Below are 16,626 nucleotides of genomic sequence, written 5' to 3' on the forward strand. Positions count from 1 at the left end.
AAATCGTATTACCATGCATAGACCTAGGCTGTGTTCAATAGTAATTGATCAGAGTAGTCTAGAAGTTACAGGAAAAAAAATCTATTCCCGAAAATATAAATTATATGCGTGAATATTGCCTAATTAGCCTATTTAAAGGTGTAGTTCACACAAATTACAAAATGACACATTGGTTTCCTTACCCTGCAAGCAGTCTATGGACAACGTGTGACAGCAATCCGTGCTTTGGTTTCAGTGGAGGCTGCTGAGGAGAGGACAACCATGTGTTTGATGTATTTGATACCATTCCACCCATTCCGCTCCAGCCATTACCACAAGCCCATCTTCTCCAGTTAAGGTGCCACCAACCTCTGGTGTTTGATTTTATTTCCCTGGTTTCCAAATGCTAATGTTTCAGTATTTGTGGCACAAATCCCATTAAAATCATGGAACCGATATAAGCATTTTCTGTGCATCGTGTACAAATCAAATCATACAAAGTATAAAAAATGTATTGTGAAGCTTATCAAAATCACTTATAGATTATTTCAACATGATGCGCAAAAAAATGCTAATAGTCCCATGACTTGAATGGGATTTGTGCCACAAATGCATTTAGAAACAATATCAGGTAAACTAAACCAAAGCATGGATTGCTGTCATACCTTGTCCATAGACTGCTTATGGAAAATAATTAGCAATTTTGTAATTTGGGTGAACTATCCCTTTAAATGCTAGGCAACTAAATAGATAGACCTCTTGTAGCCTACACCAACATTTAGAATTCTCGGTTCTCTGTACTTCATTCTGTCAGTGACAGGGCTGTGTTTCAACCAATATTGCTTTTGGAATTAGATCCAAAAAAGGGTAACCAACATAAGGTGAATAGTACACACCAATACGTAAAATAGTACACATCAATCCAATAACAAACACGTAACATGAAACAAAACATTTACTGTAGGCTATATCCACAATTTCTCACTAATTATTTTCATCCAAAGAAAGTCACATATAAGACTGCTTGAAATACACACGTTGCTGTTTTTTTGTACATTAAATTATTACATTTAATTATTCAATTATTAAAGGGTATGTATCTATAATACATTAAAGGGAAAATGCGATAGGAACTAAATATGATCATACTGACAGTTCCTATCGTACTTTCCCTTTAATGTTTTTTTTTTTAGCAACATACCCTTTAATAATTTACCTGAACACACCTGAATTTCCACCCACTGAAAGTTGTTACACAATAACAATAGAAGTAGGAAAACGATGTAAGAGACATTCCATAAAATTCCCAAATTCATTGTTTGATAAGCGTTGAGGTTAGGTGAGTATTACACTTTTATGTATTTTCAGTTGTGTTTTCTAGCTTTGTATAACTAGCAGCCTTCTTGCGTGGCCCGAAAGCCCAACATTTTATCTAGTGCGCTGGTATGAGAAACTTCCGTGTTGTGATATGGAGTGCGCTTTGAAGGTCTGTGTACAACATTTATCTGGACAGTTAACACATTCAGACAACTTTATAACTCTATTTCTTTTTCAAATATTTTTTATTTAGTGGTTTTCTATTGCAAGCTTATTTTCTTCGGTAGTCATGCGTAAAGGCCATAATGAGATGCATTGGGCGGAGCGTTGTTTGCAAGGGGCAGGGAGGGATTCTACTTGTCGTATCGTTCTTGGCTTACCTTACCTGTCGTGGAAAAATTTCAATTTTAGAGACTATTGTTTGATTAATGATACTAGAATGCTGTCTGGAGTTACATCTTGTCGGATTTGGGGCATCATCTCTTGCGTGGGAAGACATGTAAGACCTACAGAATGTGCACTCTGTAAATGTACTTTTCTTTGTAGGTGAAGAAGAGCTGTTTACCATCAAAGCAATAGAGCTGGGACACAAAGAAAGAAACAGACAATGTGATGTGACTTCAGTCAAAGTAAAAACACTCAATCAAGCATAGACACACTGACAGATTCACCAAGACAAAGAAGTCTGGAGACATTGAACACCTAAAAAAAAAACTATGTCTGAGATCCTGCCGTCAAACCTGGAGCTGCTAGAAGACAGCCCCTCCAAAACCAGACGGGTGACTGCTGAACCCCAACCCCCAACATGGGGGGAAGAGGAGAAGGTGATTAAAGAATTGGGGGAAGATTTGGAAAAGAGGAGGGAAGGAGTGGTGGAGGAAGACGAAATGGTTAGTTCGGCTAAATTGGAGCCTACCACTCTGCGATGGCCGGGTGACAGGGATGTAGAGACAACTACAAAGAACAGAAGTGCATTGACTGCGAAAGAAGATAAGGTAAGGGGAAAGAGGGATGACCCTGAGGGAGAGAGGAGGAGGGTGTACTCCATGTGCACCTCTCTTCACGAAGGAGAAAGCCAGATGGAGAGTGAGAGAGGGCTGGATTTGGGAGCAGAGAGAATGAGAATGGAGGAAGAATGGATGGGGAGAGAGGTGCAGCACCCAGGGCTGTGTAAGAGAGGGGAGAAGGTGCAGGTAGAGATAGAAGAAGATGGTATGAACTCTTTGCCTGAGAAGGCAGCGCAGGTCTTCAACCCATCCATTACCATCCTACACTCCTCTAGTGCTCCGACGTCTCCCAGAGATAGGGAGGTATTCTGGGATGTGGACGCAGAGAAGAGCCTCCTCCTCATTCCCCAGGGAACCCCGCCTGATGGCTACTACCACGACTGGCCAGTGGAGCGGGGGTCCTCAAAATGTAAAGAGACGCACCAACATTTCATCTTTCTGTCTTTTGGCCTCCAACCTCTTTCTCTCATTGTCTGTCTTTCTCTTTGCTAGTTTTTCCCTTGTTCATTCAGCCACTGCGGTTCTGCTCAAATAGTTTTGCGAGTGCAAATTCATCCTTCCCCTTCTCCCATATTTGAGGTAATCTGATCTATAAGTGGTAATGTTTCTGTTAGTCTTTCTGCCCTCTGAAGTAAAAAGAAAGTCTCTCCTTTCCTCTCCCCTCCAGGTGGGTGTGACTGTGCCAACAGGGATGCTCTCAAAGTGGGAGTGTCTGTGTTCACTGCAGCTCTGATTTTCCCCCTCCTAGTGTGGGGGGGCTATGTCTTCCTGCCTTTTGATGCCCCACTGCTGGACAGTGCCCCCCTCAGGCTGGTCTACACACTGCGCTGCTCTGTCTTCGCTGTGGTGCCCATCATACTGGGTGAGTGGCTCATTGGTCATTCAGCAGATGTTCTTTACCAGAATTACTCCGGTGTGAACAGCAAGGTGGGTTGAACAACAACACTAACATCACAAGCTAACACTTGTATTGTCCTCCCAGGCTGGATGGTGCTGGGTGTCTCCAGGATGCGGTTGGGGAATGTGAAGCCGCTGTGTGAGATGGAGGCCAGGGAAGTGGGTGTGCACCGGCGCTATGTGGATGACTCCGTCACCCTCTTCCTGCTCTACTTCCTGCAGCTAGCCGTAATGGCGCCCTACCTGAGCCAGGACCTGCTCAAACTGGTGCCCCTGCTCACCATCATCTTTGCCTTCGGCAGGTAAAGAAACAACAATGCAAAAAAACATGTTTATTTTATTGTCACATACACCAGAGAGATGCAGTGAAATCTATTGTCCAATTTCAGTGCCCAGTCAGTCATATCCCGATATGACATGTGATCTCAATATAAGGCAGTCTGGGCAGACTATAGAAATGACTGCATCTGTCTAATGTCCATCTCTCCTCTGTGCCAACAGGCTGATGTACTGGGTGGCAGCTGCACTGGGCAGCAGTGTTCGGGGCTTTGGCTTCGGCCTGTCCTTCCTGCCCACCGTGGCCATGCTGGGTGCCAATCTCTACTTCATCTTCACCATGGACGCTGGGGGCACCATCTTTGCCCAGGATGTGGTGCACCAACAAGACCAACCCCCAGCCTCCCGCCAGAGGTTCTGGGGATAGGAGGATGGAGGAAAGGCTGAAGGAATGGAAGGATGGGGAAGAGGGACAGGATCTGTTTTACCAACTGGTAGAATTTAACTTTCAAAGGGTTACTATGTAAACTGTAGTGGATCGTGCTAGTGTGATTTTAAACCACACTGATGATGTGTAGAATAGACTGGGCAGTGGTAGTCAGTGATAGAGCATGTACAAACAGTTATTGGTGAAAGTTTCTACGTTATAATTCATCTTCTTGCATGGCATTATACCGTCACTTTGGTGAAACAGTAGAATGCATTCTGTAGAAGATCTGCTAATCGACAGAATGACCGTTAAGTACCATGGAATAATGTTGAAATCACAATTGTCGGCTCAATGCAGAGTTAATGAAAATAGTTTGTAGTTCCACACAGAATTGTGCCACTTGGGGAAGTGTCTACAATAACCAAACCATTGCCTTCCTCAGAAATATCTAGCTAGGCCTGCTGCAGACAAATCGTTTGCTGAACTGTACTGTTTGGTTTGACAATTATCTGTACTTGAGGCATCCTGTAATCGATTGTTTTGCATTTGGTTATGAATCTGGTATTACAGGCTAATTACATTAATTGCATTGACATTTGGGACCTAATATCAGGTTTATAGAGAAAAACTAAGACGTCCTCTAGACCTTCTAGTCAATCAATTTCCTATTGAAAATGTTCAATACAACCAAACACAAAATCATGTTCTGTGATAAGGTCATCGACTACTGAGTGGACATTTTGTCTCATAATTTCATTACTGTATTGCCTTTTAAAAGGACGTCCACACATTAGCAATGCCATGTCATTATAAGAGCTAACAAATAATTTTAAGATAATTGATTTAGTACAAAAAGTTTGACATTGAGACCCATTTCATTATTGGAGAATGTGGATTGCATGGCTTTTTGTGCACCCAAAAATGGCAACCTTGTTATAGAAATCAAACCTGTCCAACAAGTACCTACCTGCACAGGTGGCCCAACCTCCATTCCTCCATCTCTGAAAACTAATCCTTTCACAATACAGCACAGCTCTGTAAGAGTGATTGTGAATGGAGTTGTTACTGTATTTTAAAATAGACCTATTTTCAAATGTAATGTATGAAATCAGATTTTTAGTGTAGGCATAGACTATAAAATGTATAACTACGCTGATTTCTTTCTACATTTCCAAGTAAACTTTAGCTAATTACAGTCTGAAACAAATTGTAGAGTCTATTTAATGTCTATCATTGTCATTCTTATGATTTTCTTTAACTTTTTATATATTTTTTAAATAATTTATACGTAACAAGTGATGTTTTTATTTGGCCTTTCATTTGCTTCATTAGTGAAGCTGACACGTTTTTATTGGTATGAAAGCCTTTTAGTGGCCAATAAAAATTAGCAAGCATTTAAGGAAGATCTTTGTGCATTACAGTTGTTCTGAATGGGCACCTGTTTTTGGACTGTGTTATTGCTGTGTTGTGGGAAGGTGGTATTTATCACATACGACTGGGAGAAATCCACTTGAACACCCCTCCAACTCGTAATTACTAGTGGAAAACCATAGAGATCGTTAGAGGACGCAACATTGTATCGGTCAGATTTTGGCTTCTGTGAGAGCATGCGCTGCGCCATTGAGGCCATCTCTATTTTGAAGTAGTACATTTTCTTCTACTACGAGTTGGTAAACAAACTGAAAGGGTGCATACATGCCACCTGGGGTGTGTTTGAACAGGTATAAAGCCAAGGTTGGTAATTTCCTGTCCACCTGCAGTTATGAAATGTTTGCTCACAAGTGTAATTCATTGGCTGATGACCTGGATGGAAATATACAATCTTTCCTTAACGGGTAGTAAGTCCCACCCAGTTGACTACTTCAAAATGGTGAAAATCCTAATGGCGCTGCCCATGCTAAAACTTGCTTTTGGTCACAAGAGGCCTCTATCTCTATGTGGGAAACTCGTCTATCACCCCCGATCGCAGACTTCACCCACATGCTGACCTCTGGCCTCACCTACTAAGAAAATGACCTTGATAACAGAATTTTCGGCAGTTAAATGTAACAAAACATTATTTATAAAAAAGCTATCTATTGATATGTTTTTTGATAACTATAATTTGTTTACAAGCATGATAGCTGTACTTTAATTTATGGTTGACGCAGCTTGTTGGCCATTAGCTATCCGGCGTTTGTCAACGAGTTCAAGGCATGTGAATGCATCCAACTGGTATTTACAACGCCACAACTGGTAATTACCACCTTCCCACTTGGTTATGAATGGAGCATATTGCCTTGTTCAAAACAACTGGGAACTCTGAAAAATACTAGGTTAAATCATGACTTCGGGGATCTTCACGTCAGAAAGTCAGAGCTCTAAAGAGGCCCGAGTTGGAATTCCGAGTTGGATGACCGTTTTTTTTCCCGAGTTCCCAGTTGTTTTGAAGACGTCATAACATCGAGCATATGAGAGAGGACTACACTTTTTGACTGAACTAACGGCTCCCATTTTTGTCGGAGGTCAAATATTGTTCACGTCCACCCACACTTCTCGTTTATTTATTGGTCTGGCCACAGGGAAGTCTGGGTTCGGAATTACAAGAAAGCAACCCCTTGCCCGTCAGTTTCAAAGTAGGCCTATCTTATCTGTACCCCAGGGGTATTTACCACTAAAGTTATCGAAGTGAAGGGTCAAGACGAGTAAAACATGGCAGCTGCCCCAGCTAGAAGAAAACACGGAGCGTGTCTGCTTCGAATCAAAGAAAATTGTCCATTGCGGAAATTTAGGAAAAACAGGTGTTACGGTAAGAACATGATTGTTTTCAAGAATTGATGGATACAAATATATAGCCTATACAAATGCATAAAATTAACCCATAGACGAATTATACCACCCAGGAAGTTAGGCTTGAAGTTGACACTTCATAGATCCCTGTCGGCCTTGCACTGTTTGAATTTGACAGTAAAATGTCTATTGAATTTGTTTGGTGGGCTCTATAGGCCTAAATGCTATAGCCTGATAATACATTAGGGGTAGGCCTATTATAAATAATATTACATTTGAAAGTTTTATTTACTATAAAGGCTACACTATAAAATGTGTATATCAAGGGAGCAATTATTTTGCTAGGGAAAGATTTTTCCACATGCGAACACGATTATAATAGTGCTGAAGGAATAACAATATAGAAGATAAACATTACATCATTTGTTTACCAGTATACATTTTATGTCAACATAAACATAAACAATGGAGTAGTATGTTCTTCTATTATGATAAGACTACTGTACTTATCAAATTATGAATAATAAATCATATTCTTCCAAATTAAGGGGTAGGCTATATTGCATTAGTTGAAATTACTGGAAATCTGACTGTGGCTTTAAAATAAGTAAAATAGTAAAATAAGTAAAAAAATAAGTCAGTGTTGTTAACTGCCAATGCTGATGCTCCTCCATTATTTGCGACAGTTTTGAGGAAGTTGGGGGCCAAAGTAGCAAGGCAACATTTAGTCCCAACGTATCATGTGGTTGCTTAAGACTTGTCCATCAGGATTGGCATACCTGTTCAAAAGTACCTGCACTAGTCTACGCCTACACCTCAACACCTCCTGTCAAGTACTTCAGTTGCACTTGCTGTCAAGAGCTGGGTGCCCAGGGTGTGTGCATGTCAGCAGTGTAAAAAGTCTTCCTGCATGCTTCCTGCTCTCCTTCAGCTGGACTGATCTGACAATCATTTGAAGTACAATCGTTTATTAAGCTATCTACTGAAAATTGCTTTCACCAGTCCAGTTATTTCACATCAGTGCAGATGAAGGAAATTAGATAAGGAGAGGAAATCACTTCAGAGTATTGATACTTAGGCCTAATTGTCTTTTAACTTTTTCCATTTGGCAGATGTTACAGCCACATCTTCGGCTGGTGGTGGGGTGTGTTGGGGAGACTTCAGTAAGCACCACATTTCTGCATCCAAAACCGGACCTATCAGCACCATCTATGTAGAGCCCCTCCCTCCCTCCTATCAGTCTATTTACCGTCCCCACCAATCACAGGACCCCATTGGTAAGACCATTAAAACACTCGCATGGTCATCTTTCCAAATGTCTTGTTGAATGGTCTCCAAAGGCTAATAGTTAACTGACCTCCTTTATCAGGAGCCTTGATATGGTAGTTACTGGTTATTATTAGTATTAGAAGTTACCTCTCTCGATCTCGCTGATAATCCTATTATAAATGGGAGCAATATTTTGGGAACATTGCTCTCACCTATTTAGCTTGTCACATCAGGGATTGTTTTGTTGAAGTAAGGAAGAATGTACGCTATTGGGAAGTGCTTCACAGAGCCATACACTGAGTATACAAAACATTAAGAACAACTGCTCTTTTCATGACAGACTGACCAGGGGCCTCATTTTATAAACCTTGTGAATGTACAAAATAGACCCCAAATAAAATAAAAAATCAAATCAAATTTGATTTGTCACGTGCGCCGAATACAACAGTGAAATGCTTACTTACAAGCCCTTAACCAACAATGCAGTTTTGAGAAAAAATGTGTTCAGAAAGTATTTACTAAAATAAAGTAAAAGTTTAAAAAGTTTAAAAAGTTAAAAAAGAATACAAAATAAAAGGTCTATGTTACCTCGAGTATGAAATCATCACAGAGAAGGTGAGGAATTTATTATGCAATGATTATGGAAATTAAACATGCGTGTGCCAGTTTTCACACAAAAGTTGGCATTTATAAAAACTGAACTTGACATGAAAATGTGCTCACCTTCCCACAAACTTTAGATCATGCGTAAGCACAGTTTATAGTAGTTGAAGTACTGCATTGCAAGCAGGCAAGTAGATTAGTATTTTCTGCAAATGGAGGATATGAACAGGTTAAACAGGTTAATAACAAGATGCAATCATTTGCCCTTAGTGAGAAGAGAGAAATCTATTTAGTTTGTTTTTGCATTTGAAAATAATTAGAAATAGCCATTTCCAAAGCTATTATTTATTTAATTTCCATGATCATTGCATAATAAATTCCTCACCTTTTCTGTGATGTTTTCATACTCATGAGGTAGCATAGGTCTACAACAAGGATACCATTCGTCCCATCTCTGGTTGAATTGGACCCACTTCATAGTAGTAAATAGATAAGCTATTTCAAGTATTTTGCTCTATGCCATCTGATCCAAAGTGCAGTTTATTAACGGTGGAACAGGTGGTTGTAGGTTACTTCTGAATACTGTACTTTCACATTTCTCGAGGAGACAATATTGCATTTATACACAATCCATATTTTCATAACCAATGCAGGATAAATGTGTCACCTTTTCTGGCCATGATGGGTTCATATTCCCGAAGTATCCATAGCCTACAACAAATTACCATGCGCATCTCTCATTTAATTGACCCTTCGCTAAGCCCCACCCCAGAAAATTTGGGCAAACATATTTAATCTCTCCCTATCCCAGTGTGCTCTCCCCACATGCTTCAAGATGGCCACCATTGCTCCTGTAACCAAGAAAGCAAAGGTAACTGAACTAAATGACTATCGCGCCCTGGTGGGACATCTGTCATCATGCTTTGAGAGACTAGTCAAGGATCATATCGCCTTGCTTACCGCCCCAATAGATCCTCAGACGATGCAATCGCCATCGCACTGCACACTGCCTTATCCCATCTGGACAAGAGGAATACCTATGCAAGAATGCTGTTCATTGACAGCATTCAACACCATAGTACCCTCCAAGCTCATCACTAAGCTCAAGGCCCTGGATCTGAACCCCGCCCTGTGCAACTGGGTCCTGGACTTCCTGACAGGCCGCCCCCAAGTGCTGAAGGTAGGAAACAACAATTCAACTTCGCTGATCCTCAACACAGGGTCCCCACAAGGGTATAGCCTCCTCCTGTACTCACTGTTCACCCATGACTGCGTGGCCACGCACGCCTCCAACTCAATCATCAAGTTCATAAAGTTTGCAGACGACACAACAGTAGTAGGCTTGATTACCAACAATGGCGAGACAGCCTACAGGGAGGAGGTGAGGGCTCTGGAAGTGTGGTGCCAGGAAAATAACCTCTCACTTAACGTCAACAAAACAAAGGAGCTGATCGTGGACTTCAGGAAACGTCAGAGGGAGCACCCATCTATCCGCATTGACGGGACCACAGTGGAGAAGGTGAAAGCTTCAAGTTCCTCGGCGTACACACCACTGACAAACTGAAATGGTCCACCCACACAGACAGTGTGGTGAAGAAGGCGCAACAGGCTGAAGAAATTTGGCTTGGCACCTAAAACCATCACAAACTTCTACAGATGCAAAATTGAGAGCTTCCTGTCGGGCTGTATCACCGCCTGGTATGGCAACTGCACCGCCCGCAACCGCAGACCTCTCCAGAGGGTGGTGCTGTCTGCCCAACGCATCACCGGGGGCAAACTACCTGCCCTCCAGGGTACCTACACCACCCGATGTCACAGGAAGGCCAAAAAGATCATCAAGGACCACAACCACCCAAGCCACTGCCTGTTCACCCCGCTATCATCCAGAAGGCGAGGTCAGTACAGGTGCATCAAAGCTGGGACCGAGAGATTGAAAAACAGCTTCTATCTCAAGGCCATCAGACTGTTAAATAGCCATCACTAGCACATTAGAGGCTGCTGCCTATATACAAGACTTGAAATCACTGGCCACTTTAATAATGGATCACAAGTCACTTTAATAATGTTAACATATTTTGCATTATTTATCTCATATGTATATACTGTATTCTATTCTATTCTACTGCTCATCCATATATTTATATATTCTTAATTACATTCCTTTACTTAGATTTGTGTGTATTGTTGTGAAATTGTTAGATATTACTTGTTAGATATTACTGCACTGTTGGAGCTAGAAACACAAGCATTTCGCTATGCCCGCAATAACATCATGTGTATGTGACCAATACAATTTTTTTATTTATGGCTTTTTTAGTTGAGCCATAGCAAATACGTGTATATACAGTGGGGAGAACAAGTATTTGATACACTGCCGATTTTGCAGGTTTTCCTACTTACAAAGCATGTAGAGGTCTGTAATTTTTATCATAGGTACACTTCAACTGTGAGAGACGTAATCTAAAAAAAATCCAGAAAAATCACATTGTATGATTTTTAAGTAATTGATTTGCATTTTATTGCATGACATAAGTATTTCATACATCAGAAAAGCAGAACTTAATATTTGGTACAGAAACCTTTGTTTGCAATTACAGAGATCATACGTTTCCTGTAGTTCTTGACCAGGTTTGCACACACTGCAACAGGGATTTTGGCCCACTCCTCCATACAGACCTTCTCCAGATCCTTCAAGTTTCGGGGCTGTCGCTGGGCAATACGGACTTTCAGCTCCCTCCAAAGATGTTCTATTGGGTTCAGGTCTGGAGACTGGCTAGGCCACTCCAGGACCTTGAGATGCTTCTTACAGAGCCACTCCTTAGTTGCCCTGGCTGTGTGTTTCGGGTCGTTGTCATGCTGGAAGACCCAGCCACGACCCATCTTCAATGCTCTTACTGAGGGAAGGAGGTTGTTGGCCAAGATCTCGCGATACATGGCCCCATCCATCCTCCCCTCAATACGGTGCAGTCGTCCTGTCCCCTTTGCAGAAAAGCATCTCCAAAGAATGATGTTTCCACCTCCATGCTTCACGGTTGGGATGGTGTTCTTGGGATTGTACTCATCCTTCTTCTTCCTCCAAACATGGCGAGTGGAGTTTAGACCAAAAAGCTCTATTTTTGTCTCATCAGACCACATGACCTTCTCCCATTCCTTCTCTGGATCATCCAGATGGTCATTGGCAAACTTCAGACGGGCCTGGACATGCGCTGGCTTGAGCAGGGGGACCTTGCGTGCAGGATTTTAATCCATGACGGCGTAGTGTATTACTAATGGTTTTCTTTGAGACTGTGGTCCCAGCGCTCTTCAGATCATTGACCAGGTCCTGCCTGTAGTTCTGGGCTGATCCCTCACCTTCCTCATAATCATTGATGCCCCACGAGGTGAGATCTTGCATGGAGCCCCAGACCGAGGGTGATTGACCGTCATCTTGAACTTCTTCCATTTTCTAATAATTGCGCCAACAGTTGTTGCCTTCTCACCAAGCTGCTTGCCTATTGTCATGTAGCCCATCCCAGCCTTGCGCAGGTCTACAATTTTATCCCTGATGTCCTTACACAGCTCTCTGGTCTTGGCCATTGTGGAGAGGTTGGAGTCTGTTTGATTGAGTGTGTGGACAGGTGTCTTTTATACAGGTAACGAGTTCAAACAGGTGCAGTTAATACAGGTAATGAGTGGAGAACAGGAGGGCTTCTTAAAGAAAAACTAACAGGTCTGTGAGAGCCGGAATTCTTACTGGTTGGTAGGTGGTCAAATACTTATGTCATGCAATAAAATGCAAATGAATTACTTAAAAATCATACAATGTGATTATCTGGATTTTTGTGTTAGATTCCGTCTCTCACAGTTGAAGTGTACCTATGATAAAAATTACAGACCTCTACATGCTTTGTAAGTAGGAAAACCTGCAAAATCGGCAGTGTATCAAATACTTGTTCTCCCCACTGTATATATATATTATTTGTATGGCACATCTCAGTGAACCAATCCATTGCAGAGGCCGAGACTCAAAGGCTTTGCATGGTCAATCCGACATCTGAAGTGGCCTTACAGCATTTACTGTGATGCAGCCTCTGCAGACATCAGGGCTTTCATACTTCATGCGCTTAGCAGAGCAGAGCTGTTGTCAAGGAAGTGAGTTTGTGTTTATACAGGACGTTCCGCCCCGACCTATCTTCAACCAATCATGTCAATGCAGAGCTATATGGAGCGCTACGCATTGTTACAACATTTGAGAGGCGCACAGCGAAGTGAGGCAATACTTAGCCAATGTGATTTATAGGATATTTATTTATATCAGGATATTTTCTAATTGCAGGCTGCAATGTTTTTATTGGTTGGCTTTATGTAGGCTATTTTTACATATGGCAATAGAATGGAATGGCAATAGAAGTTACCTTTTAGATTTGTATCATTTTCATTTAGATTTGGATAGAATTTTGATTAACCACATGGCAATGATTTTGAGATATGAATATAAATGAAATGAAACTGTTTCACGAAAATGTGCATATGAAAACCATAACTGGCACCAGATCGGTATTAGCATTTGAGAAAGGTTGCAGACTCCTCGTGTAGCCTATTACCGGCAACTTCAGGAGAGTAATGGCAGAATCTACAAAAGCCAGGAGGATGGTCTGGCCAGGTTAAGTTTTTTTTCTTCTAGTTATCTTGATTTCTCCCTCTTGAGTCATTTGTGTCTTATTTCATCAAACAGTGCGCTTCAAGCATGAGACAAGCTCAATGCATATAGTTGATTTTATTAAAACACATAGGATGTGTCTGTATATGAAAAAATACACAATCTTTTGGGGAGACCAATCCATTGATCGAAAAGAACAGATGACTTTTGGTCTACCAAGATTATTTTTTCTCGGGGACAGCCCTAGATTCCTCAAATGCAGAGCCTGTTTTGTTACATTGTTTGTTAACTAACTTAGTCTTATTGACCACCGAATGTTGCGAGGACTAGCCAGCTAGCGAGTTAATATATATATATATATTTGTTTTTATGTACTAGCTAGTCTTAGGTAGTTACCCAGTTACCCATGTTATGAATACAACTCTCATCTGCTGTCGACATCAGGAGTCGATTTGAGAGAACTATTTAGTTCCAAAAGTGGTTAGTAGCCTAACTTTGGCTGACAGTGCATTCAGCCATCCAGTGGCTAGCCTTCATTTTACCAGGTTCCTGTGATGCAATTGTTATGACAGTCCACTACAACATACCAGAGAGTTTCTTGATTAGCAAGGTGATTAATTTCGTTGTGTATTAAAAACACAGTTTGAGATCATTGTGAGGGGATTTTGCCAGTGGAGGGGAATTTGCCATCAAATTTGCCAGCAAAGGGTCAATTGGGCCTATTAGATACGCTTTTTAAAAATGTATTATTTATACCCCCTTTTTCTCCCCAATTTCGTGGTATCCAATTGTTCGTAGTTACTGTCTTGTCTCATCGCTACAACTCCCGTACTGGCTCGGGAGAGACGAAGGTCGAGAGCCATGCTCCACAATGAGCTCCAAAACACAACCCAACCAAGCCGCACTGCTTCTTAACACAGCGCGCATCCAACCCGGAAGCCAGCCGCACCAATGTGTCGGAGGAAGCACCATACACCTAGCGACCTGGTCAGCGTGCACTCCGCCACTGGAGTCGCTAGTGCGCGATGAGACAAGGACATCCCTACCGGCCAAACCCTCCCTAACCTGGACGACACTAGGCCAATTGTGCGTTGCCCCATGGACCTCCCCAATTGTGCGTTGCCCCATGGACCTCTGGGTTCGAACCAGACCACTGCGCCACCCGGGAGGCCCCCTAGTAGATACGCTTTTATTTAAAGTATTTTACGCAATGCATCAGGAAGGAAGCATGGTTTATAACATACAGGTGAACAGACTGTTGATATTTTGCATTGAAGTGTGTATGGCTACCACTGTAAGCAGACAATGTTTCAGAATTTGGGCAGTGCAGCATAAGCATAGGTTTGAGAAAAAGTCAATGCAAAACATTAGGCCCTATTAAATATAATTCACAATTTGCAATTGTTGTCTTTCATAAACTTTTTGTCTGTCCGATAGACTAGGTTTACAGCATATGTCACTGCAAAAGTTTAACATTCTGCCGTCATCTACAAAGACATTTGATCCAGTTCGCTATTGCTATTTCCTTTAGAAGACTGCCTCGGGTTAATTCTAATACTTCCAAAGTATACAGAATATAAGGGCTCTATTGTCACCATGAATGGGCATTTTTCAGGCAACATTTTTTGTATAATGTTTTTGATGTACTTTTTACCCTCTTTTCTCCACAATTGGTAGTTACAGTCTTGTCCTATCGCTGCTACTCCCTTATGGACTCGGGAGAGGCGAAGGTCGGGAGCCATGCGTCCTCCGAAACACGACCCTGCCAAGCCACACGGCTTCTTGACACACTGCTCACTTAACCCGGAAGCCAGCCACACCAATGTGTCGGAGGAAACACTGTCCAACTGGCGAAATCAGCTTGCAGGCACCCGAAGTCAGCTTGCAGGTGCACGAAGAAGTCAGCTCGCAGGCTCCCGGCCCGCCACAAGGAGTCACTAGAGCGCGGTGCGACAAGGAAATCCCGACCGGCCAAACCCTCCACTGACCCTGACGACGCTGGGCCAATTGTGTGCCGCCTCATGGGTCTCCCAGTCACGGCCTGCTGTGACACAGCCTGGGATCGAACCCGGGTCTGTAGTGACACCTCAAGCATTGCGATGCTGTGCCTTAGACCACTGCACCACTTGGAAGACCTTTCAGGCAGAATTGTAATGCATGTTCACGTGCACATTTTCAGGATGGGTCTGATTTATAACAGAAAGATGCGTATGTATGGTATGGCATGCACCAAGTTTATAAATCTCTATTTTTGTACGTGCTCAGTCTTTTCAGAAATGCCACACACAGAGATATTTAGTGTGAAATTTACACAACGGTTATAAATGAGACCCCAGGTGAATCCATGTGAAAGCCATGATCCCTTAAATCCACTTCAATTAGTGTAGAAAAGAGGAGGAGACAGGTTAAAACAATATTTTTATGCCTTGAGACATGGATTGTGTATGTGTGCTATTCAGAGGGTGAATGGGCAAGACAACAGATTTAAGTGCCTTTGAATGGGGTATGGTAGTATGTGTCAGGCGCACCGGTTTGTGTCAACAACTGCAACACTGCTGGGTTTTTCACGCTCAACAGTTTCCCATGTGTATCAAGAATAGTCCAGTACCCAAAGGACATCCAGCCAACTTGACACAACTTTTGGAAGCATTGGAGCGGGCATGGCCCACATCCCTGCGGATCGCTTTCGACACCTTACGGAGTCCAAGGAAGGTGTTTCTAATGTTTGGTATGCTCAGTTTATACTTTGTACTTCTCACATCACTGATCACGTCCCCTTTTCTGGCCCTCCGCTGAGAGCAGCCGTGGATATGGAGGTGGTTCGACCCCAAGCTCCTATTACGGGGGTCATGAATCTCCCCCCATCCTCTGTACTGGCTCCAGGGCCTCTGGTTCCCAACCTCCAGCCTGCCTGCCAGCACAGACGCCTCCCCTCCGCAGCATCCAGTGAGGCCAGCATGGGTGAGTCAACACACTTAACAGCGGGTGCCGTCTGTTAAGTTTTTTTCCCCTTAATTAAACGGTGTCAGACACAGGTGCGTAGGTTTTAAAAAGTCATATCATGCTCAAAAAGCTAAATCAAAGGATAAATACTCACACACTGTTGAAGAGTTTGGAAAAATTGAACAGATGCTAATACCTTCATTGCTTTGTAATGATGAGTAACGTGCTGATTTTCTCTCCAGAGCTGGACAGCGGTATCGACCCAGAGACTGGAGAGAGAGCCCAGAGATGACAACACCACTCTTCCGCTGGCCTGATCCTGGAGATCTGGGTCAGATATATTCAGTGTTGCAGATATAATTCATGTCTAGAACAGGTCAAGTGTTTTCTCATCTCCTTTACATTGGTAGGTGAACAAGCTTTAAAAAGTATCCATCAAGGAATATGAGGGGACGTTTTTTTATTAGGGTGTATTGAGGCTTTTGGTACGCTGCCAT

At 42.4% G+C, this 16,626-nt stretch overlaps 1 protein-coding gene across 1 annotated transcript; it reads left to right on the plus strand.

Annotated features, from left to right (window-relative positions):
• The first annotated feature begins 1,210 nt into the window (after window positions 1–1,210).
• On the plus strand, window positions 1,211–5,273 carry LOC120031319 (transmembrane protein 79-like). Its single transcript, XM_038977026.1, has 5 exons — window positions 1,211–1,318; window positions 1,843–2,712; window positions 2,971–3,165; window positions 3,286–3,502; window positions 3,702–5,273. Exons 2-5 carry the CDS (start codon window positions 2,013–2,015, stop codon window positions 3,901–3,903), a joined length of 1,314 nt encoding a protein of 437 aa, XP_038832954.1. The 5' UTR covers window positions 1,211–1,318; window positions 1,843–2,012; the 3' UTR covers window positions 3,904–5,273.
• The last annotated feature ends 11,353 nt before the right edge of the window (window positions 5,274–16,626 follow it).

This window comes from Salvelinus namaycush, chromosome 37, assembly GCF_016432855.1.
Source record: "Salvelinus namaycush isolate Seneca chromosome 37, SaNama_1.0, whole genome shotgun sequence".
Taxonomy (NCBI): Eukaryota; Metazoa; Chordata; class Actinopteri; order Salmoniformes; family Salmonidae; genus Salvelinus; species Salvelinus namaycush.